At 37.8% G+C, this 25,479-nt stretch overlaps 1 protein-coding gene across 1 annotated transcript in view; it reads left to right on the top strand.

The window, feature by feature from the left end:
* The first annotated feature begins 3,917 nt into the window (after positions 1-3,917).
* AHI1 (Abelson helper integration site 1) overlaps positions 3,918-25,479 on the top strand; it is an 84,332-nt gene continuing 62,770 nt past the window's right edge. Inside the window, exons 1-12 of the mRNA XM_041470131.1 lie at positions 3,918-4,241; positions 7,461-7,532; positions 8,346-8,467; positions 14,305-14,915; positions 15,468-15,628; positions 15,928-16,141; positions 17,039-17,228; positions 18,701-18,796; positions 20,267-20,452; positions 21,418-21,558; positions 22,517-22,649; positions 23,632-23,755. Coding sequence (XP_041326065.1) covers positions 7,523-7,532; positions 8,346-8,467; positions 14,305-14,915; positions 15,468-15,628; positions 15,928-16,141; positions 17,039-17,228; positions 18,701-18,796; positions 20,267-20,452; positions 21,418-21,558; positions 22,517-22,649; positions 23,632-23,755 — 1,988 coding nt within the window. The 5' untranslated portion in view covers positions 3,918-4,241; positions 7,461-7,522. The remainder of the gene's footprint in view (positions 4,242-7,460; positions 7,533-8,345; positions 8,468-14,304; positions 14,916-15,467; positions 15,629-15,927; positions 16,142-17,038; positions 17,229-18,700; positions 18,797-20,266; positions 20,453-21,417; positions 21,559-22,516; positions 22,650-23,631; positions 23,756-25,479) is intronic.

Below are 25,479 nucleotides of genomic sequence, written 5' to 3'. Positions count from 1 at the left end.
TTTAAAGCCCTAAACTGAAAACATGTTCAAAAAAGAAGAAACTAGGTTTCTTTAAATGTTTTGCTAAATTTTAAGGTAAGATTTTTTTTTGCTTTTGGCCTACAAGTAAAGCTGTAGTAAACTGTGAAAAAACTTTTCTGTATTACAGAATTTTAGCTTTGGTAGAACTGTCACCCACAAGAAGTTGATAATACACAACAACAAAAAAAAAAATCTGTGGTCATAATTGGTCTTGTACCTACTCTGGAGATAACTTTGAGAAGGTAAATGTGGCTCAACGAAGTCAGTGAGGATAAAGAACATTCTTAAACTCTCTTCTGGGAAAGGACTGCTTGCTTGCCCCCATCAACTAAGGGCACCCACTTCAGGACTAGAAGGCAAGTTGAGGACTGAACCAACAGGGAAATCTTTCCAGTTCAGAGACTTTCAGATCTCTGAGAAGCAGCCACAGAAATTTAGACTTCCAAATAAACACATACAGGCATTTCTACTGCCAATTTCCATATATTTGGGGCACATCAGCTTTCTAGCATAGTTAGTCCTTATGGCTTGCACTCAAAGCACTGGAAATTTAGCATGCTAGATGCAATCATCTCAGGATGCAGAACACCTTGCACAATTGTTCTCTAATTACTAAAGAAATTGATTATCGTCTTTAACTTTTTGACCCTTCTTTTTCTTATCAGTATAATATATGTAAAATTCTTCTTTCAGTTGCCTCAACTCAAGCTCCAACTTACGTCAAACAATCAGGTCGTTTGCTCAGAATGACAAATACCAGAAACCCGATTATATTTTGCTATCAAGAGAAAATAACCCACTGATCAGTTAAACAATTAACTTCTGCCAAAATATTACTGCGCCTTTAGCACTCTCCAAGTTACCCAACTCCAGATCTTGTTTCTATTTCGTGCACTCGAGTGACACCTCGAGGCTGTCACTGCATGTGACAGATTTTACCCTCTGTTGAAAGCTAGGCTCTGACAAGAACCTTGATCCATTCTTCATCAGAATTCCTGCGAGATTTTCAGAATGCATCTGGTATCTCCAAACTGCTCACCTGTAACCCACAATATGCCACCTCAGTTCGTGTCCCTTCCTACTTCCCACACATCCCAAAAGTAAGATAATGGAAAGCTTTCTCTGTACAAGCCCCTGCAACTGAAATAACAGGTGAACACAGGGAGCACATGCTTTTGAAGCCATTGAAAAACTCCATGCATACGTGTTCCATATTTTTCAAGTGTCTTGGTTTTCTGCTTCTGGCAGAATAGAAATTGCACACTTGTCTCTGCTTACGAAGAGGACGTGTTGTGTTTGGAGTCTGCTTTCTTTTCTTTGGTCTGTTCCACAGGCCATCAAAGTACAGACAAAACTCATCCTGTTATTTTGGGGGCTGTACAGGTTCCCCTGCATTCTTTAGGTGCTGCTCCTGACTTGCATTGCTTTTGCAATAATGAGCAAAGTCCAAATATTTTTTTTAAAAATTTCCATGCCAGGAAATGGAAAAAAAAAAATATTCGTGACACTGATACAGGAATACACATTGCAACATCTTTAGCTGTAATGAAAGTGTGATTGGCAGTCTCAGGAACTGCTTAATATCAGCAGGTCATGTTTTGCGCTGTGCAAAGCACATCAGAAGAACTGTAAGACATAGGACCTCGTAAGAAGTAACATGAGGGGAAAAAGTCTTCTTTGCATCAGCATGTCAATCCTTGGCTTACAGCAGCTTTCTGTCTGGAACATTCTTAACTCCAGAATAGTGATTTTTAATTAGTCCAGGATGAAAGCAACAAATTTAACACAGACTTATTTGTTTTATCAATTTTTTATAAGTAAGAACTGCAGTATTGTCATCTGTCTCTACCCCCCAAAAACCCAACTAAACAAGTCAGCTAAAGAGGTCAGATTTGCTCTCCCCTGACACGGAAAATGGCCCTGACCACTACTTGCTTGTAGATCTCAGATGGCACAAATACCTCATGTTTTTCAAAGGTGTAATGGTCACAGAAATCTTTAAGACATTCTTTTGAAACAAGTGTTCCTGGAAACTTGGCACAAGCTTTTGCTAGTAACAGAAAACCTGTTGATGTCTCGTGCCAGGCTTATTCAGAAGGCTTTATAGCCCATTACTGCTGGTCAAATTAGACAGTATCAAATCTGCTTTCCATGTCAATGATTAAAAATGACTGGTTTTGAGTTTGCCATAACTGAGCCTCTCAGCTGCCAGAAAGTTAGTTAGGAAGGAATATCTGGATTTCTGGTCCAATCTCTTGTTCAATGCAAGGCCAACCTGAAAGTGAGACCAGGTTGTTCAAGGTCATTATTTCATAGAGTCTGGGGTACAACAAAGGACAGAGAGATAAAAGAATGGAGATACACTGAGGATACAGGGAAGCACACGAATGCTGAGGAATTGGTTTTTGTTTGTGTTATGCCAAAGCAACCGAGGACACCTGCCTAAGGAAACCAGACATAATCCCTACCTGTCAGCTGAGGGCATGCAAGCAGTTGAGAAAGCAGAGGACAGGTAAGCACAAAAAGAGATAATAGTGTCTGTCACTAACAACACATGAGGAACAGGGAAGCCAGGCTTCAGAAGGTGCATTCTTTTGGAAGCCACTGACAGAATTTGACTGACACAAAGCTTGGGAACTGTGTCACAAGCTCAGGATCACAAGCATTTGCTCACCTCTAGTTTCTGCAAATTGCTGCCAACTGAAGGCTGATTTTACTCAACTTCACTTCTGAAAAAACCTAACCACGTTCATCAAAAACCTTGCACTGATTTCTCAAACCTTCTAGCGTATGAGACTTTCGATATCTACAATTTTAATCAAATTGTACACAGAAGAAATGAATGTACAAGTTTTCAATGACAAATATGCTTAAGGTTATTAGGTAATTATCTCTAAGAGAGGAAAAAAAAAAAATCCCCCAAAACACTGCTTAAACCAACTACTAAACTGGGCGACAAACAAAAACTTCCCCAGTATTGCATAGCTCGCTATTTGTGCCGCTATTTGCAGAAAGCTTGTGCGCATTCCAAGCACTTGTCACCTGCCCTGCCGAGCCCCACAGAGCCCATTCCCCAGGGACTTCCAATTCTTCTGCAAGCAACTTTCGTTAGTCTGAATTCTGAGAGCTAGCATGTACTTTCGACACTTTTCTTTTACAGTGGACCCGTGGGAGGGCTCCCGTTTCTAATGCTTTTCACTGCTTTTTGTTTGTTTGCTCGTTTTTCTTTTGTTTTGTGGTTTTTTTCCTTTCCCTGCTGCCGTTTCCTTGGGAGCCGGGACGGGCGCGCCCCGGGCCGGGCCCCGCCGGCCGTCTGCCGCCGATCCTCGCAGTGCGCGGCCGCGGGGGCGGGTAGGGCTGGGTAACGCCTCCCCGCCGCTGTTCCCTCCCCCGGCTCCCCTTCCCGCCCCGGGGCGGGGGGCTCAGCCTGGGGCTGGGCACGGGCGCAGCCGCTCGGGGGCCGCGCCGGGACCGCGGCCTTTGGCGCGCGCGGGCGCGGAGCGGGAGCGGCGCTGGGCTGGGGAGCGGGAGCAGGAGCAGGGGCGGGAGCGGCGCTGGTGCCGTTTCCTTGGGAGCCGGGATTGTTTTGGGCGGAACCACCGGCGCGGCGCTGCGGAGGGGGGAGCGGGGCCAAGGAAGAGCCCACTGGCGGAGGGAAGGGGGGGAGGCGGGGCGGCCGCAGCAGCCGCCGGGCCACGTCGCGGCCGCCACGGGAGCGGAGGAGCGGCGCTGGGCTGGGGAGCGGGAGCAGGAGCAGGGGCGGGAGCGGCGCTGGGCTGGGGAGCGGGAGCAGGGGCGGGAGCGGGAGCGTGGCCGGGCTGGGCGGCAGCCAGCCCGGGCCGGGTGCGCGGGCGGGCTCGGCGCGCTCGGTGGGGAGCGGGAGCGGGTGGCGCGGCTGGCGAGCGTGGCCGGAGTAGCCCTGCAGCGGCTCTGCCGGGCAGGCGGGACCGGCGGCCTAGGGCGCGCTGTCGCGGTCCCGTCCCGGCGCGGCGGCACGGGGCAGTGCCGCGGGAAGCCCTAATCCCCAGAGCGGTGTTTCGCCCTCCCTCCTCCCCTTTTCACGAGCTGTGTAGTTCACCGGGGTGACATGCGTGGGCAGTTGCAGTGAGCGTACAGTGCTTCTCCATGCCTGGCACCCTGGGTACAAAGCAGGGATGCCTCCCTTGCATGTCGAATAACCATGTGGACGCGCATCGCATCCTCGTTGAATAATTCCCTCGGTTAGTCCCGTTGTGGTGTGTGGTGGGAATGTCCCTTTATATTTTTTAAATCTACCACCATTCCTCCAGGCACAGCAGAATGTCACGTTGGAAATTAAAATACTTCGGGTGGTCTCTTGCTGAGGATACTTTTTCATAATTAGGATCTAAGATAAAGCAGAAACTTAAAGCTTAATAAACAATGAAAGTCTCCTATATTTCCTTATGTGGGACTGAAGTCACAAATTTTGCCGTCAAAGTTCGCAACTTTCTCTTGACTAAAGGTGCCAAATTTCTGGGGTAAAAACCCCACCCAGTCTGACAGTTCCTATGAAGCAAAAACTTTGTTACTACTAGAAAACTGAGGGTAACACCAACCTTTTAAAACATCTTTTATTAGTATAAGGTTTTTACAGGCACATCTAAGCTGGTAGAAAACTACTGCACTTTTACAAGGTTTTGCATAGGTGTTTATTTCGTCTGTCAGTTTTCTGGACTTAAATACTGAATTTTCATTAATAAAACTAGATTGGTTTTTGATGTCAGATTTTTCAATAGTGACGAGGAACAGATTAATCTCCGTGTAATTTTGCTGTATTATTCCAAGCTGAAGCTCTTTCACATCTCAGAGTAATGATCCTTACATGTAGCTAAATTAGAAGCCTACTAGTAAAACCCAAGATTTCCCTCTATGATCCAAAACATGAGAAATAAACAAGGCCTGATGTTCTGGTTTTCAGCCATTGGAGTTTATGCTCACTTACTGCGGCGAAAGAAAAACGAGGAATTTAGTTCAGGAAAATCCTTAGTGTGCAATTATATTTTGTCAGCTCAGTTTCCTAAATGGTTATAATTAGGTAGGAAATTTTCCACTTCCCATTGCATAGTGCAAATTCTGTATGCTCTGCTCATTGCAGTACGGATTTGATTTATATCATTTGTTAGTGGTCAGTAAACGTGGGTGTATGGTGACCCTTGTGGCATGTCTAGCATAGAATCCCTGTATTACAGATGTAGAATATAGCGACTCAATGAGTATTGTAAAATACTGTGAAAAGAGCAAGAATTTGATGTAGAATCACTTTACAAATAGAATATTGGAGAAGAGCAAACTAGGTTATTTTCAGGAAGGTATAGTAATTGAAAGTTTAGGCTTTATGAATTTGTTTTGCTGTTTATTCCTGCTGGCTGGACTATGTCACTTTCCAGGTATGTGTTTTTGTCAGGCTTGGATTGTCTTATATTTACTAACATGGAAGAGATCCAATCTGACCAGGCAAAAATGTGTTTTACAAAACTCACGATAACTGAGCTTACTCAGACTGGGGCATGGTGGTTGCTGAACTTTGATACACAATTAAATCTCTCCTATTCTAAGGTGAGATTACGCTAAGTAAACAGCCTTGTTCTTATCCTTGTTGATTAATGATCTATATTTACACAGGCCTGATAGTTGCTTTAATGCAGCATGTCGAAGACCATGAAGCTCTAAATTGGAAATGCCTATTAAACAATAGCACTGTCATTAGAGGACTTTATCTCTTAGTTTTATTGCCACAACAGGGTAGACACTGAATAAATAAACATTGATGCACTTGTTGGTGAATTTTGCTAATTCTTCATTTTACCGAGAGGGTTTGTAACCGTGTGGTGACCCTAGCCTTTGGTAAGATGTTTGTTCCATTATAATCAAAAACTGTCTGTAAAACTAATATTTTAACCAACCTGTAGTTTTTTGGTGGACTGATTTTGGCCAGAAACTTTCTTTACTGTTTCTGTACTTAGAATAGGTATGCACTTATTTAATTTTGCTTTTGTGTACTATATTGTCTTTCATATTTTTGCTTTAGTTTTAAGAGCCCTTCAGTATTTAATTTCTTGTTTTTAATTAGTTTTGAGGACTTGTTGAAATCATTCAGCTAATTATAAGATACTTTTCCATGTCTCTGTGGTCGTCAGTCAATGATTAAAGTGATAGAATCTGCTGTATTTTTTTGAATTTATTTAGTTTTCTGCTCTTCTAAATTATGTGCTTTCTAGCAAATTGTGAATTGACTGCTTGGGAAGCAGCACTTAGTGACTGTAGTACTTTTAAAATGACCATTAGGTTTAACCAAGTCTAAATTGCAAAAGCAGCTTTGTTTTTCAGTGGTGTTTTCTCTTTTAATTTGTGGTAAGAAGTGTTATTTTTAACAGTTACTGGTTTAGTTGTGACATGGAGTTTTGCTGTAGGAGTCAGAGCATGTTTTAGGTAGTGAAAATATTGCAACCTCATCAGTGTCATTTCAGGCATAGTTTGGGTGAGTGTTAGGCTTGGACCAAGCAGAGAATAGTGCAGCCACACATCCTGGCAGTGTTTAATGCTGTGTCTTAATTTGTTAGGATCAGTGTAGTCTGGGTGTGCAGTGAATGTTGAGTTACTGGTGTCTAACAGGAGATGTTACCTAGGGAGAACCTGGTGGGCTGTGAGGGACATAGGTACAAGAGTTCCTTGCATGGAAGGCTAAGGGGAACATCACACCTTCATAGGAACCTACATTTCATTAGTTCTGCTGTTTACAAAACAGCTCTTTGTATTAAAGTTTTTTGTAGAGCAGTCTGAACTTTCTTGATGAAAAGATAAACCTGTGTGATATTTTTATTTGCCTTCAAGCTTTGTTTGGATTGCATTTGCAGGCTTTTTTTCACAACCAGGAGGGCCTGACAATTTTTTTTCTTTAGAGAAATGAGTTTCATGTGGTTGCTTGTCTGCTTTATAAAGATACAAATGCTTTATATAAACATAAATATTTAGAGATTTGTAATAAAGTTAGATTTGCTGACAGATACTAACTTTTGTATTGAAAACTATCACCCAGCTTCCTCAGTGATGCTGTCAGGGGAGGAATCTGATTAGAATGGCTTCAACGTAAATGGTTTCATGGGTCATTATTATTTAAACAAACTGTTGGATTTTTTAGAAGGCTGGAGGACTAAAGTCCTGAATTATTTGGCTACCACCCAGAAATAGCCATATAGCTAATTAAATTACTGTAATGTTGTTTTTTATTTGCCCTCACATAATAAGTATCAGAGCTGGAATTTGATAGCAGAAAATTTCTAATAATTTAGACAAATGGGGAAATACTTATTTCAAAATAAAATGTAGTCATCCCTAGTACTAATTAGCACAGATTTAATTACTAACTTAAAGTCTGTGGACCACTTATGCTAATGACAGTTGTTAAATACTTTAAATAGAATGGTGAATTCTGAGGAAGAAGCAGCTGTTGTGTTGAGCCACTTCCAACTGAGGACTGAAAATGCGAGCAGGTAAGGATACTTTGTGTGTGATTTCCTGTACATATTTTATAGTTAGAACTAGGTGCAAATGATAGAAGTTATTTCTGTCCTATATAAATCCTTAATGCTCCATTGTCACCTTTTTGAGTTCATGTAGTGTTATTTTTTTATTTTAAATTCAGGGGCTTTTACAAAAAGTTGTAATGACAGTGGTAAATATGCTGTAGCTGAAGATTCAGCAGCCTTTTTCAGTGGTGTTCCAGGTTGCATTTTGAATTCTTAGTTGCAAATTAAGCATTACCTGAGGGGAACTAGAACACCCACTGCTTCAAGGGTTGAAATGCTGCTGATGGCAGTATCATGATTCACAGAAAGGCAAGAGTGCCAGCTCCTGGCTCCTACAGGTCTGTCTCAGGATGGTGCTGCTTTGGTTTCCAGACCCAGGAAGAACCCAGAGCTGCTGTTTCTCCTGGAAGACAGTGTGTCACCTCTGCTTATAAACAGGGAGGGCAGTAATCTGGCCTCTGCTTTGGCTAGCCCAAGTCTTGTGCTGATGCTGATGTGCATACTCTTCAAAATGTGCTTTCTTTGGGAGACAGGGTAGATGGTGCTGACTTCAGCAAAAGTGAAAGACTGGTGTGTGTCTGCACAAAGCCGCTGAGTTAGCCTTGGATGGGTTATGTTGCCAGTGGAAATTCTTAACTGAATAAAGTGAATTTCTTGGTAAACTTTCCCTGATAAATAATTCTCATCCTTTGCAATTTTAGAGAAAGATTGTTCACTTTTTTTTTAGCAGTGGTGATTACTGAGATAGCAAATCATGCTCTCAATTTCTTTTTGCAGTTGAAAGTGAGGCGAAGGCAAAAACCAAAGTCCGCTTTGAGGAAATCTTCAGACGCCATGCTGGCCTAGCAGACACAAAGAAACCAAGGAAAAAGAAGTTTGACTCTCAAGAGAGTATTGTGGTGAGTTGCAACACATGCAGCCTTTGTTTGGTTGCCTTCCTTAACAGAAAGAAGATCAGGAAAATATACTGCAGGAAGGAGGTGTAAGCATTTTTTAAAAAATGAAGTGTAAAGTAGGTTTCTGTACATACCCCTTGGTTTTGGTGTGGCTTTTATTTTCTTCTTTGTGTACCAGCAAATCATCCTTTTAACTTGGAGGTGTGCCAAGATGATGTGGACTTTAATAGTGGTGAAGAGAAAGTGTCACATGCAGGCATGTACTTGTTTAATGTCCACCAGTACTCACCAGTACTTGCTTTTCCATACCCCTTTTTCATAAATGTTTTCAAATTCAGTACTGACTTTACTGGGAGTTAATTAGATGTTTGAGGGCTAGTAGAATTATATCTGTGAGAGTATTTAATTTTGAGAGTACTATCTCTGTATAATACAGGTATATCTGTCTAACACAGCTGTAAATGGATAACTGATGAGAAAATATAATAATATTAGAGATAATAATTATTCCATTTTCTACTTTTTTTAATCTCAGTAATCAGTGAATTTCTGCATGTGCTGAGCTTTGTGTCTTGAGTGGTTCCTTTTTCACATGTCAACTTTTTTTTTGAAGATTTTGACCTTAGCTTGTGACTTGCAGCTTAGGAAGGATTCTATCACCCCAACTTCATAGTTGGATGACATTTTTGTTTGTTGTCACTAAAGGAGCCTCAGAAATCCCTCTGAGTTATGGTTCATATTGTAGTCTTTTTCCTGGAGAGGGGAATAAAAGTTCAGTATGAACTTGTTCTATATATACCTGATCATTGACTTAGAAGATTTGGAATTTGGAAAGAAAGTAAATTGTTTAGAAGACAAATGTTCTGATTTTTTTTTTATTTTCCTCCTGATAGGTTTTATATTTTTTGTCTTTTTTTCTTACAATTGTGTCCATATCAGATTCTGGAAATGAATGTTCCTTCATTAATACTCATTTAAGACAAATGGGTGGTATTTCATGTAATACCATAAATGTTACATGTAGTTATATATATTAGGTATATTCAGAATAGCTTCATTGAACTTAGTATTGCTAAATATTTGCTCTTAGGTTGGCAATTTGAAGTTGGATTTTGTATGGACTTTTTAAAATTTATATTCCTTGATTTATATGCTATTTAGTCAGTAGTCTATACGAAGTATCAACTTGATGCCTAAAAATAGTACAGAGAGTTAGAAGGTGGGGTTTTTCCTTATTTACTGGCATATATGTAAATAAAAGACAAAGTTCTTTCTCAGTTAAGTTTACTTTTTTATGAAATGTGAATTTTTAATTCTGTAGTATATAAGTATTTTTGAACACATAATTGTATGTTCATATGCAACTACATATTACTTGTAAATATTTTAAACTTGCTTTGGTTTTAGAATTGGTTTCTATTCCAGAAGTCTCTGATGTGAAACACTAGTGTTTTGGAGTTATGTAGAAACACTTAAAATCACAATGACAAGAATCAAAACTCAGTGGTATGCAAGGAAATTAAGAAGCATTTTTAGAATCAGTGTGGAAGCTCAAATTTCTGGCTTTGTTGAAGCTATAAATATTACAAATTAAACGGCTTAAAATTAAGGATTTGAGGAGAGCTTGTATTGAAACATATTACTGACCATTTGGAATATTTTCTTAATGTGTGACAAAGTTGCAGGAGGTCAGGTTGGTATTTTCCATGCTGGTTGCATTCAAGTAGAAATTTCTGTAAAAGCTTCAGCAAATAAAGTAATTTTTCTGTAAAAAATAAATGTGTGTGGGAGTGGAAGAGTAGGTAGATGGAGGAGGTTGGCTGGTTTTGTTCCCGTTTTCTTCAGTTCATATGATTTCACTGTACAGAGTTTCACATATCGTGAAATAATGTGAAATTTGTCAGTGATGGTTGGCTTCATGTCATGCGCTTGCCATAAATGGTCTCCCAGCTTTGATCAAAAACAGGTCATGGTTCAGAGCCTATTTCCACTTGAAATGTTCCAGTCCGTTTCCTTCCTTTGTCTTTGCTCTAGCCTTTTTTAAAGATTAATAAGACTTTTTCCCTTACAGTCCACTGTTTCTTTGAAACCTGAGTTCTGGAGCTGCAGGGGGTTGCTCTGGTTTTAAATGACAGAAGTGAGGATAAGGAGCGTGCCTGCCTGCTTGCCTGCTCTGCTTTGTGTGCCTTTTGCCTGGAGAGCCTGCCTGGACAGCAGGGAGGCAGTCTGCTTGGAAGAGGAAAGGTTGATGTCTGTAGGGCAGGATGAGTTTGCAGCCACAATGATAGGAGTGAAGAGCTTGTAGTGGAGATGGAAATACACATCAGGTGTGGCCAGCAAAAGTTCTGCTTTGCTGTTCAGCAAATAGCTACTGGGACAGTGGGTGTGAAACCTAAAGCCATTGTGGAAAAAACAAGCAATTGAGACACAGTCAGAAAGTGAATTTGCTAATGTCCCTTCTAGGGCAGCCACCATATTTATTTTTTACTAATTGTGGCTCCTGTTGCAACTTTTTAGACTGAGGCAAGCCATAGATCAGGCAATGTCCAGGTACATTTATCTGTCTAAAGTCATCATGAAAGTGAATGAATTTATTTAATTCAGTCTAAATTCTGTGGTTGAAGAGATGATGTTTAAAAACTTTCTATCAAATGAAAAGGCTAGATCACTGTATGGAGGCAAAAATTTGTTTCTTAGACTGTAATCTGATCAGATTACAATATTGGTAAGGACAGGCATTGCTGACTTGGGTTTTGTGTTCAAGGCAGGGCTGCAGCAGATTTATCTGGTTTGTAGGCTGAAAGACACTGAATAATTGTTGAGATTTCCACTGGATTTTTCCCCTTTGTTTCTTGTGCCTAAAATAAGAGAACTGATAATAGTTGACTATATAACTGATCCACACATTTTCTCAATGTTTTCTGTTAGAATTTGGTGGAAAAATTCCAAGTCCATCATCTTACTTGTAAATTAAAGTTCTTCTAGCTTTGAGTGTCTATATTTTATAGCCTTACACAAGCAATGGCAGTAAAATTGGTTTCCTGGTACATTAAGATTTTCTTAAACATGCCCTCAACAAGCCATCATCACAAGTGCATTCAGTAACAATTGAACTGTAGGTTAATGGTCTTTTACAACCAGTACATATCAGTGCTTCAGTGGGCTGGCAGTGTCCATCTCTAATTTTTCAAGTTGTGCCTGTGTTATTATGGGTGGAAATTCAGGTATCTCTGTAAATCAGGTAACACAAGCTCCAAACACCCATGACAAACTCACTCTGTACGATGCCAGCTTCCACTCATGCGTGTTTGAGAAGTCCTTGTGAAAAGGTGTAAGATTCTTAGGCGTTGCCCTGCTGACAGCTCTGGGGCACGAATGGCAGTGATGTGACCTGTGATTGACTGATTGTGGTGTGAGCCTTGAGTGTCAGCCCGCGTGCATGCACCTTGGTTGGTGCCCATCACTTGCTCCTCTCAAGCCAGTAGTGCAAGCAAGGCCGTTTTCAGGGTGGAATGCTTCCTCTGCCCTGGTGTAATGTGGCCAGAGAGCTCTTTTGAAACAAAGCCTTCTTAGTTGTTCTATATTTTAAGCTGAGAAAGCCAGGTTCAGGTCAGCAGCCCTCTGGAGTTACTCTAGAGACAGGTCTGTCTTACTGAGCTGCTTTTCCAGCCTAACTCCTTTCTCTAATTCAGTTCACTGTTTATGTATTGATGGTTGCTCTTAGTTGATATCTCTCAGTCCTGTGTTTCAGAGGATCTATACCAGTATTCCCACCTCTGCCAGAATCTTAATCTGAAGATTTTTATGAACCTCTTGGATTTTACTTCATTGTTTTGTAACTTCTTTACATCTTTCCTCTCTTTTTAATTATGTCATGTAATTACAGCAAGTGGGAAAGGTGGCCTGAATTGAGATCATACAGTCTATTTATCTGAGGAATTTAAGTTTGAACTGCTGAAGCAGCTTTGTGCTGCCTGCAGTATCTATTAATGTTCCTGAAATTTGCTGTAGTTTGAGATTGTGGTTTGTTTTCATTATAGGGAAATGGCCTCAAGTTGTACCAGAGGAAGTTTAGATATTAGGAAAAATTTTTCAATTGAAAGGATATTCAGACATTGGCTGCCCAAGGAAGTGGTGGGAGTACCATCCCTAGAGCTGTTCAAAAGGCATGTGGATGTGGCACCTGTGGATCTGGTTTAGTGGTGCTGGGTTAATGGCTGGACTTGATGATTTCAGAAGTCTTTTCCAACCTGACTGATTCTATGAATCTATGATTTTTTGTTTGTAGGCAATAATAAATAACAAGTTCTAGTAAGTGTTTCAAGTCAACTTTTGCATCAGGTGGATTCCTTTAAGGAGATTATTCTTGAGTATCAGAGTTATTTTAGAAACTCTTGAACAGGTCATAGATGAGGGCTTTTTGTTTAGGATTTCTCAAATTATTCTACTACTTGCACTTAGTGGATTGATGTTATATCAAATACAAAAATCAGCAAGACAGTTATCAGCCACTGTTCAGTTTTAATTGTCTGTGTGTTTTAATCTTAATTTCTCATACTTTACAGTTAAAGTTTTTCACAGAAATAAAGATAAGGAAGTGAACAATCTGTTTGGAACATTATTCTGTTCTGGGGTTTTTCTTAGTTTATACAAAGCTTGCTCTTTTATTTTCCTTACTCTGTTCTGTATTTCAGGTTATTTCTATGAAATCTTCCCCATCCTCTTGAATAATTGACCTATAAAAAAAATATGATGTTAGTGGTTTCTTTAAGCACGTATAAGATGAAAATGAGAGGACAATTTTTCCGTACTTATTACACATATTGTACCTTTTTACAAATGTTTGAGACAAACATGGTTCTATGACTGGGAGTTGTATCCTGACTAGAAAGGAACAGTGTCAGTGTTTGTTGAGGAAGAAGGTCTTGGCAAATATGACTTTGTAGGCAAATATATTTTCTCCAAGCTTGAATTTGCTTTTGTTGTGTTTTAAAACCCTTTCTGATGTTTCACATTGGAGCTCTAAGAGAGTTTCCTGTAAGACAACAGCGTAAATGAACCTCAGTGGCTTTACAGAAGTTACATCAAAGAACAAAGATCTCTGTGTTGACCTGACAGAATTAGACCTCAGTTACTTGCTGTGTTCTTTGGGATTATCATAGAATCATAGTTTGGATTGCAAGGAACTTTAAAGGTGATCTAAACCAAGCACCCTGCTATCAGGAACATCTTGAACTAGATCAGGATGCTCAGAGCATCCATCCTGACCTTGAACATATCCAAGGAGGCCAGCAAGTGGCACTATAATCTTTAGTAACCAGAAATAGAAATTTGAAGGAGAGAGGAAAGTTTACAATGTTTTTTTTCTAAAACTGTCAAGAAGTGCTTAAACAAACGCCTTTGCTGAAATTTAGTTCTGACAAGTGGCTTTCAGTATAAGAGACTGCAAACAACTGAGCCTGAAATCTGTCTCTAACTTGGATTTTCAGTGGATGAAAGTATTTGTTTTTGTGGTGCATGAAGTCTTCTCATCCTCCACAGTGTGGAGGCATCTGTTTATGGAGTAGATTTCCTTTTTTTACTGGATATGTGTAAAAGTCATATGAAAACGTAGTGTAACATTGAGGAGGAGGTGCCCAAATAACAAATGGTTTTTTTCAGTGTGAATTTTGTGTTGGCTTTCAATCTGTTGCTTGTCAAATTGAAGCAACCAAATAACTAGAATCTTTGATTTAATTTTACTTTGAGTAATGTTGCTGAAGGAATAACATGAAGTGCAGTGTTTATCCTTAGAACATGATTTTTAGTAAAAATATGTTTTATGTTCTTTTCATTTATAGCTTGATACCTTTAGAAATAATATTGATCTGTCTAAGGAAAGTGTAAATGATGAAGCAATTATAAACAACACATATAATCCTGAAGAAGAGAGCCCCAGATTTACAAAAAATAAATTAAGAGAGAAAGCGTCAATTGCAAAGAAAATAAACAATGATGTTGTTAGTGGAGAAGAGAACAAGCAGCCAAAGTCGAACAGAAAGAAAAAGAAATCACTGTTACAAGAACAATTTAATGAGGAGGAAGATTTATATGAAGCTAAATTGGGGAGTTTTGAAGAAAAGACTAATGATTTTCCAAAGAAGAAAACAAAAAGTAAATCACAAACAGATGTACCTGATCAAGAAGGTGATAGAATGATCAAAAATTCCTTGACTGAAGTGAGAAATGTAACTGAATTAGAAGAGGAAGAGCAGCTAATTCAAGCCTATCAGCTGCATGTGGCTGAGGAAGAGGCAAATGCAATTAAAACGAAAATGAGAAAGAAACTTAAAGAACAGATGTCTGAATCTACCTCCACTGTTCAAAGGCATGAAGTTGCATTGAATAATGAAGTGGGCAAAAAGAAGAAAAAGAAGAAAGAGCGAGCAGTTTTAAGTGAAGCTGAAACAAGGTAACATGACAAACTGTACATGGTGTGTCTGTGAATCTTACACAAAAGGTTTCATTTTAAGATAAGCAGCAGCTTTCTGATAAATTGTTCATATTTTCTGAGTGATTAACTGGATGATTCTGTTATGAAATAATAGTACTAAATCCTTTCTCAAAAGGCTGTCATGATTCATATTTAGCTCATGGATTCCTTTCAACTTTTAAAAAAAATTTTCTTCATTGCTATTTGATGTTTGTTTACTGTGCAACTCGCTCTTAACTAACATAAGATAGTTTTATGCATGATTTTTTTTAGTGATAAGTGATGGCTGTGATCTGGCAAAAAGGTACTTGTTTAACTCTTCACATAAATGGTTCTGCAATTGTCTGGAAATTAGGGGGAAAGGAAGAGGGGAGAGCACTGAAAAAGGCAAGACACTAATGGGGCTGTTACGTTTTCAAGATACACAGATAACGAGTTGCAGAATTTCAAGTGGATTAATAATGGCAGTGAGTAACTGTATCAATCTATGCAGTGGACTGCAGCTTCTGACAGTGATCCATTACCTTGCAGTGCAATGTCCCTTTCTGAGCTGCAGCATCATCTTCCAGAAGCAGGTGGCAATGAAAGTCAGTCGCCTGAAAGATTATTTACATCAGAAGGACAGAAACTGGAGGGAAGCATGGAAAGGCAGAAACCTAAGGCCAAGAAGGTTAAGAAGAAAAGCAGAAAAGGTCTGCCAGCAAAATGTTATAATACTGTACCTACTTAGCTGTGCTTTTTTTGGTGCTGCTGCAGAAATACTTGTCCATAGTAGTAGCACAGAAGTGATTGAGCTGTTTGAGTTACCTATGTTTCTTAACTTACTCAATTGTACCTCTGTTCTTCCAATTCTGAGGCTCATTTGTGAGGATGTTTATTTGATAAATCAATCTAAAATCTTGAAAATTCATTTACTGTAAGTAGTTTTGAGATGCAACAGAAGTTACTAATTTCCACTAGTGACATTTGTTTACTTTGCTCCAATTTCTAGAAGAAACCACGGAAGTTGCTGCAGAAAATGATGAGGAAATGAAGAATTCAGAAATTTCAACTCAGTCTAAATTTGGTTTTGGCGATGATCTTGTTTTGGGAGTTTATATCCATCGATCAGATCAACTTAAAATTGATCACTTGGTATCTCATCCTGTGGTCAAAATCCATATTGTTGATCAGAGAAGCGGCTTATATGTGAAGAAGGATTATAGGTGACATTTAATAAAATGTTTCTATTATCACTGATTACAATAAATAGATATACTCTTCCCTACAAAATTGAATATGAAAATGAAAACAAGGGGGTATTTTAAGCTTGGGTAGTTGTTCATTAGTTTCTACATCTGTGATAATGTGTGTATATATACATACCATAAATGAGGGTGATATTTTTCTTTTGGCACTTCGAAATGCTCTGCACTGCTGTATTGTTCTTGAGGTTCCCCAGGGCAGTGGTCACAGCACCAAGCCTGACAGAGGTCAAGATGTGTTTAGACAATGCTCTCAGGCACATGGTGTGACTCTTGGGGATGGTGCTGTGTAGGGCGAGGAGGTGGACTTTGATGATCCTTGTGGGTCCCTTCCAACTCAGCATCTTTTGTGAATCTGTGATATTTCCAACATAGTTCACTCTGTATTCATCCCAGAGGCAAAATTTCTCAAGTGTCAGAAGTATGTAAAAGCCAAGAACATGTAAGCAAAATTCTTGTAGTATAAATAGCATCTGTCTTTTATATTAAGAACTTTTAAAATCCTTAAATGAAGTCTGGTTCTTTATGTTCTTAATTACTTCAGTTGCTTGTTTCCACTGTCATTATCCATAATTTTCCTGAAACCAAGTTTTAATGGGCCTTAAGCAGTAGACTCCACCATGATCATCATGCACTAATTTGCTAACAGTAACTTAATTTTTAGGATTTTCAACTGTAGTTTTTCTATATGCATTGCAAATTGTCTTCATTTTTCTGCAGGTTTAGAAATTTTTTTCTAGAATCAGACAAATAGTATCTTATATGTTTCTTAGCTTTCAGTAAATGAAAATATTGTTTTGTTCAAGGTTGTTTTTTAAATGCTCTAATAATTGTAATTCTTTGGAAATCTTCAAACAGCAAGAAGGAAGATTCATCTTATGAACAAGGAGAAATAGAGCACATTCTTCCTATAATGACACAACCATGTGACTTTCTAAAGTCTAAATCAGCAATTCCAGAGTGGGAAGAGCAAGTAATATTTAATGAGTGTTTTACTTATTTTATTCAAAACACTGATGATAACCCTCAGGTTATCCTGTTTTTTGAGGTAAGATTAAATATTTTGCATCTGATTTATGCACATTCTGCTTTTTGGTATTTTTTCTTCAACAGTATCTATTTGACTGAATTGGGTGTTTTATTTCAGTTAAATTGGGTTAATAGCATTGCTTTAAGGTACAAAGTCAAGTGGAGATACCAAAAGTGGAGTTTTCTATAGGAAAGGAGCCTGTTTTAATAGTTACAAGGAATACAAAGCTTTCTTATAAAATCAGCTCTCGTTCTGGGGAAGGCTGGTAAGATATGGTGGATATCACTCTTTTCACATTCTTGAAATCTGAAAAGAGGTTTAAGTACAAGAAAGTCAAAGGTAGAATTTGTCTGTGAGTAGCAGCACCTCATTGTACCAATGAGCAAACCATTGCATTATTTCCATTAACATTTTACATGTCCACCTCTCCTGTCCCAGTTTTCATAAAGTAATTATTAATTTGTCCTCCAATACAATTATGTTTAATAGAAAAATTTTGTGTTATATATTCAACATAATTTTTAGCTTAGACATTGCAATATTTGTACAGAGAGATTCTGTAGAATTAACATAAAAATATACTTTTCTTCCTTGTTTTTTTTTCATATTTCAAGTAGATTGAATATAATTTATTGCCATGTGTTTCTTAATGCTTTGTGATGCTTGTAAATGAACATATTTATAGAATTAAGAATCCTTAATTGCTTAACACAAAACTAATTACATTTGTATGTGAAGATTCTTTATGGAAATAATGTTGGAACCGAAAGTATGATTCCACTGAAAAAAGGCTGTTTGACTTCAGTGTGTTTTATGAAATACAAGTTTGAAAAAAGTATTATTCTAAGGGTTTTCTGTATACCACATAAACTTCCAGGAGTAGTGAAATATGGGAAAATTCAGGTCCCTGACAGAAAAATGAAGAGTCACAGGCATCCCTGTAAGTGTTCAAGGCCAGGTTGAATGTGGCTTTGAGCAGCCTTATCTAGTGAAAGGTGTCCAAGCGCATGGCTCAGAAATCTGTGATCTTTGAAGGCTCCTTCCTACCCAAATTGTTCTAGGACTGATTCGATGACAAAACTGATAAAGCTAAGGAAGAAAAACTTAACTTTTTTGACTGCCATTTCCCATTTAGGTTAATATGCAGCTGGTTTTAGCCATCAGATTTGTGATCTAAATGATTTCTGAATTATTAAGAAAATTACACATAATTGTTTTTTCTCTTTTATTGAGACCTAAGGGGAGCAAGAGTAAGTTTTTTTTAAGACTAGACTTCTTTTTTAATGGAAGTTATAAATAGTCATCAGGTAAATGCATAAGGACCTGTTATTTCTAATTTGTGTGGAAGAAACACTGGTTTTGTAATTTCTTAAAATTTAAATCTGTTTGATTTAGTGAATTGACCAAGCACATTTTCAGCAGTTTTTTATTATTTACCCTGAAATATACATTCATTAGAAATACATTTATATTCCTGCTGATACTTCTAGGTCCTTGATTCTCCAGGTATGCATGAAGTGAGAGCCAGCTCTGATGTAAGAATTCAGGAAGGTCGTTACCGAAAAATTTGTTGGGCATTTCTAAAGGTACTGTAAATATTTAAATGAAAAAAAAAATTATCTGAAAATCTCTAACGGTACTAAAGAGGAAAGCATTTTAAAATAATGCCAGCAACAGAGATGGAAGAAAAAAATCCTTGTTTGCTTGGCTGTTCTCCCCTTTTCCTCTTCTTCCACTCCATGAAATCAACACAGTAACAGGCTTGACATTAAAGTTCATGTCTTTTTCAAGGAGGTGTAGAATGTGTAAGATTTTTTTTTGTTTGTTCATGAAGTACAGAAGGTTGTTTTCTTTTAGGGTTTTCTTTGCATTTATGGGAATGTGAAGAAAATGACAAATCCACTAATTTCTGTACCTCAGCTGTTCTGTATTCTAGTGGCATTTTCAGTTGTCCAGTCTTTGAAAAGACTCCTTAACTTACTTACAGAATGCTTTCATTTTCAGTTGCAGAGTTTGAAATGCTGTGGCTGTTGAGATACAAATGTGCCAAATGTGAGATACGGGTAATTTAGCCAGCACATTGTAACTTTCTACCCTTTTAAGAGAAACTTGAATGTGTCAATTAGTTCTTTGAGAGCTGACAAACTTCACTTTCCCTGAGGATTGTTTATTTACACCTACCCTTGTGTGTGATAGTCATTGACAGTCACTGAGCAGTCCACAACATTGAGGAAATGTGAGAAATGCAGGAGAAGATAATGGACTGCAAGTATAGGTGGAGGGATGGGGACCTCTATAGCAATTCAACACAGAGATTCCTCTGAGCTCTGCCCAGGAGAAATCTACTGGAATCAGGGGCCTGCTGTCCCAGGTCTGTTAGCAGAGCTGGTAGGAACTGTGCATCCAGGCCTTCAGTACAGCCTACTCCTGAACAGAGGGAAGAATAAGTTTTCAGCTCATAATTATGAATAAAATTGTTGCCTGTTCTTCATTCTTACTGCATCTGCCTGCATTATCCTTTTACCTGTATCAGTCAGAGTAGAAATTTCTCATTTCAAGACTGACAATTGTTAATGGCAGTAGGTGCTTCTGTTATTCTTTGGTTCAGTAGAGATGACTTTGTCTCCTCTGAAGCTGGAGAGGGTACTACACTGCTGTATCTTTTGCTCTGAACAAAAGCCTTCATTGCAGCATTCAAAGAGGACAGATTTGGAAGAAGCTGTTTATGGATTGGCAGTTCATTGAGATTTGGTTGATTTTAGCAAGTAGCAGTTTAAAAAAAAAGAAAACAAGTACTGCTGAGGTCTTCCCACTTTAAAGATATTACTGCTGTAAAGCATCTTTTGAAACTAGACTGCCATCTAAGATTTAATCTTTATTATTTGATTCTGGGGGGATTAAATACATGCTTAGTTCACTGTCACTTTTAGAGTTAGTATATTTCTGCAATGGGAAATGATTTCAAGAGGTTATACTGTTAGGTTAGATATTAGAAATTATCAATTACTTTTGTGTTCATCTTTCTCCCTTTTTCCTCTTTTTAATCATTCTTCCAGCTTGTAGGTGCAAATGGAGTTCTAAACGTTGGTGGAAAACTTCGTCTGCAATTATATTACCCATCTTCAAGGACCAAGTCACATTCAAATGTAGTTGAGGTTTATGACTGGTGGGCAAAATGCCCTAGAAATCGTTACCCATCAACTTTATACGTAACTGTAAAAGGCCTAAAACTGCCAGATCATGTAAGTTAAGTATATAATATATAAATATATTTGCAAATATGCAGACTTTTCTGTAGGAACTAGTACCTAGGTAGAGCATGTGAGTCTGTGTTTGTATGCATGTATATAAAAGCTGTGCTTACAACATGCAGTATGTAAAATATAAAATAAGAATGTTACATCTCAAGGTAGGTGTTTCAAACTCAGCCCTTCATAGGTAATTTTGAAAAATAGGCATACTTTTCTACCTGCAACTTTGAATATTTGCCACTGGCATTCTGAAAACTTTCAGAGTACTTTCTTAAGATGAATGTTTCTTCTTCTTAGCAGAAATGCCATTTTTAAGTCACTGAACTCACTCAGTTGTAAAAATTCTTTGAGAAAAGATGCAAGTTATTTATCTTTGCTTCCCTGCACCCTCTAGCTGTAGTGAGCTGTATTTTTTTTCACATATGAAAGCTACTTTAAAAATAGGCTTACACTGGTATGTGCTGAGATGGGCGTTCAAGATAAATATGGTTTTTTCTTTTCTCTGGTGCAAGTACGATATTGTTCTATTCTGTAATTTCCCATTTGTATTTAGAGGTGTGATAATAACTTCTTCTGCTCACTTTTGTACTATGAAGGGTGGGCTGTGCAAGCCTGGTGAGATGTGCGCCCTCTCAGTAGTACAACACAATAGTGGAGTAATTCTAATTTTCACTGACCTTGATAGTTACTAAAAATAGGAGATAATTGATTATTTGAAAAAATTGTGATACCATTGGATTGACACAACTTTGGAAGCTTTGATTACTTTCTGACTACTGGTTACTTTAAATGACATTTTGCAATGCAGTTTTCATGTATTAACCTTTTCCAGTCTCTGTGTTTCAGATATAAAAATGCAAGACATTTAAATTAAAAGTATCTTTTAACCTTTTTAGAAATTACATTATTCACTTTAAAAATATTTTTCCCTGATACATAGTTTTGTTTGCCTTAAGGTTGGTCCTTCTTTTCACTCTATGGCAGCTGTTCAACAGGAACAAAGTAATACAGTGCTGTCTGAGCTCCAGAGAGAAAGACGTGAACCTTCTTTAGAGGAGAAAAAGGAGCCATTTAAATGGTCAAGATTGCCTGGACAGGTGAAGCATTTTTCTTTGAATTTTAAATGAAAATAACTTCAGTATTTTTATAGGTATTATGAAGCAAGTAATTAATTAAAATAATTAACAAAGATATTAAACAAAACATAAAAAACTCTCATAGATAGTAAAGGAGGCTTAACCTTAGCAAATACGCATTTTTTTACCTGAGCCGTCAGAGTCTGCAGAATTCACTAAGAATTTGAACGAGTAAGAAGTAATACAAGAAGCCAGTTCTCAGACTTCAGCTTGATTAGAAATACATTTTCTTGACTTTTCTTTTTGTTTGTTGAAGACATCTTTAAGCTATGAAAAAAGAAAGAGCTTACATTGAAGAACCACGTAGCTACTGTGGATATTGCCCTTCACCTTAAACTCTGAATTTAGTTTTGGAGAAAAAGCCATTGGGTCAAAAAGAGGTATTATGTTGAGAGCCAAGAAAGGGGTCTAAAATACCAGTTCAGTTTTTTGAGGTGCTTCATCTCTGGTTCTGCCTTTAAAAGCCAGATATTTAAATACAGATGAGGAATGTTAAAATTATTTGGTAGAAGACCAGAGTTTTGAGTGCCTGTGGTTGGGCTTCTGAGTTCACACTGCAGTCATTAGGTGACTAAAAGATGTGCTTAGGCTCCTTAAACAACCTTGACTTACAGTCTAACTCCACAGCTTACATCACTGATGGTAGACATTATTAAGATTAAACAATTTATTTCAATTTGGTTTTTTTTCAGGTTTTTTAAACAATGCTAGTTGTTTGCAATAATGGGGCAGAAAGAGATACACATTCACTGGGCCTCGGTTGTGCTGCAAAACTGTCTCTGTTTATAATACATTGAATTTTACTTTGGAATGCCATTAAGATGTTATTAGCCTTTTAGAGCTCATGCATGTCAGGAGCTGAGTGTGTTCCCTGCACTGGATAGTTAATATTCCTACCAATTGTTCCCTGAAAAGCCAGGCTTGCCGCATACCCAACAAGCACCTGTTTTCCCTGCGCGGTGGAGATATGGGCTGCTTCTGTATCCGCTTCTCGCATGACGGGAGAACGCTGGCAGCAGCATGTGCAGGAAGGAGTGGCTATCCCATTGCTTGTAAGTTTAAATACATTTTGGCTTTTTGCTTATAATTCATGTATTTGGAAATTAAAGATTAAGGGAAGTTAATTTTTAAATTGTGCTTTTTTAGAGTTTCTAGTTTGTAGTTGTGATTAGATGATTGTTCTGTGCGTTAAAGAGCATTGAGGAAAATGCTTTTTCTGTGTTAATAGGGCTGGAACTGGCTTTTCCTACATGGTTACATATACACAGTTTAATGGCATGAAATGACACCATTTCTGCTCAGAGGCCTAATGGAAATACTAAATCAGTTTGCAGAAAGAGCGTAGTTTCTGATTATAATGTTTTAAGGGAAATAACATTTTAAGCCTCCACCTTACACACTTTTCATGTAAGTTTTTTTCCTAACCTGTCTTGAAAGTTGGATACTGGAATGTTACCATCTCCAGACAGACTACTGGAAGCTGCTGTTTCCCATGGTCCAGTTCAGTCGAAGTGCAAACATTCCTTTAACTCAAATTTTTGGCTGCTTCATCACGGTAGCTTGAACTGCATAGTTCTTAGACCTTGCATAAAAGTTTTGAGATTTAGAAAGAGCAGTTTCTTAAATGTACACAAAGTGTTTAAATGCAAGGAACAGTAAATCTAGATTCCTTTTTTACACAGCCCCATAAAATTATCTCAGGGTTAAAATATTTTAAGATTGGTCAAATAGTTGTCAAAATTTAAAGAAAACCAACATAATCCTAATCTGGTTCTGATAATTTAATGCAAATAAGGTGTTTCTTAGACATTTGTGACATCCGTGAACCACTAGGTGGAAGTAGATGCCTGCTGTCTGTTCATATCTAGCAATTATTTCATCCTGTTGCCTCAGAATGAGAAAATAAAGAAAGTGAGTTGATTTATGCTGGCAGAAAATCAGCCTAAGATTGGACTAAACTTTGGCTCTGGTAGGTACATCTTTTTGACTGCAAATACTTACAAAACTTTTATTTTTCTTTTTCTACTCCCCTAGTGTATGAAATTCCTTCTGGACAGTTCCTGAGAGAATTTTATGGTCATCTTAACATAGTGTATGATCTTTGTTGGTCAAAAGACAACCAATACCTTCTTACTGCTTCCTCTGATGGCACTGTCAGGTCAGTATGATGGGATGTTCTGGCAGATACCATCAGAAGTTGAAAAGAAAGTGGTCTAATTCAGTGTTTTACTACAAACTGTGCTATAATGTTTTAATTAAAGATTTGGTTACCATGTGACTAAAATAATATAAAAATTGTGATTGGGTTAATCACACTATCTGTATTTACTGTTTGTAATGTATTTGTATTTGAAACCAAAGCTTTTCCAAAAACGCTAGTGTCTAAATCTATAGTGCCGTAAAAAACTAAAGGAGCTTTTATTTTGAGAAGACAGAGACAGTTGTAATATTCTCTTCCTGGAGAAATTGCCATACTATGAATGCAGAATTAAGTTTACAAATTTGAACACTAGGCAGGAAATTGAAAGTTTAAGATTCAAGTTATGTGTGTACACATACATACGTTCATACTGCATGTATGAATGTTGGTGGTGTTCTTTTGTTTTTTTACACTTAGTAAAGTAATTCAGCTTAAATTGCTGTAAATTAATTTTGATACTGTTATTTCTTAAATCGAATCCTCTATAATTAAAGTGTACTTTCCTACAGCGTTAATGTTAAAATATTGATCTGCTCAGATTTAAAAACCAAAACTCTCAAAGCTGTACGTACACATTGAAATGTTGCTGGGACACTGTACAATTTTATTGTGAGCAACTTCATTGGTTTTCACAGAGTTTTTTGGGGTTTTTTTAGGCCTTCAGATCCCTATCTGTTATTTCTGATATGCAGCTCAGTAATGCTACAGGCAGTTGCATAATTGAAATGACAGAAGAATTGTTAAATGATATGTTGTATGTGTGGAACTGTTCTAGTGTTTTTTTGCTGCTTGTATTTAGGCAGAAAAAGAGTGTGTTGAGAGTTCAGCACTTTTTTTTTTTTTTCATTTGGGAGTGGATTAAGTAAGAATTTTTTTTTATATTGAAGTAAATATCAATTTCAGTCATTTATGTTGCCTGTCAGAAGGCTGAGCTGTTCCTCAATTCTTGAATTTCTGGCAGCATGTTGAAACTGCAGTGGTCTGCCTCCTTTTCTGTGTACTGTGTGCAGTCACTATATGAGTTATTAGTTCCTGTATTTTTTGTGAGTTGCCTTCAGCTCCTTAAAAAGTCTCAGCACCCCATTGCTTTAAACTCATTATCAGTATATTATTTGGATTATCTCCTACTGAGTTCTAAGGTAACATAAATGTAAACTCATGAACTTCTGTGAATTCTTCTTTATATAGTGTTCTGTGTCAACCTCAAGCCTTCCCAAGGCTTAGTCCCACATTATTTGTGAGCAATAAATTAATTTTTATTTTAAAGGTTAGATTAAAACCATTCTAAAAGATAAGTAAACTCCTTTTGACCTTTCTGCATCAAATAGCAGATTAATTGTTGTACTCTAAAAGGTTGCAATTTTGTAATTAAGTCACCTCTGAGTAAACTTAGAATTCTTCAATAGCCACCAGATGTGGTTGCCTCACCAGAAGTGGGTGCCACTAAAACAATTCAATAACATTTTGTAACTGAATACTGTATGTGATGGGCTGCTCACCTGTATTTAGTGATCTGGGTACTATTTTATTCTTTGTGGACTCATCTTTGGGTAAGGCTCACTAATAAAATGCATACCATCAAATAGAAAACACTAACAAAAATGTGATCTTACACTTATGGTTGGCAAAGGATAGGAAATAGATGAATAGTAAGAAGTGAATTTAGGAGATGTAAACATCCT

Source organism: Pyrgilauda ruficollis, unplaced genomic scaffold (genome assembly GCF_017590135.1).
Source record: "Pyrgilauda ruficollis isolate IOZ18807 unplaced genomic scaffold, ASM1759013v1 scaffold24, whole genome shotgun sequence".
Lineage (NCBI taxonomy): Eukaryota > Metazoa > Chordata > Aves > Passeriformes > Passeridae > Pyrgilauda > Pyrgilauda ruficollis.
This window is presented reverse-complemented; position numbering and strand designations above follow the sequence as displayed.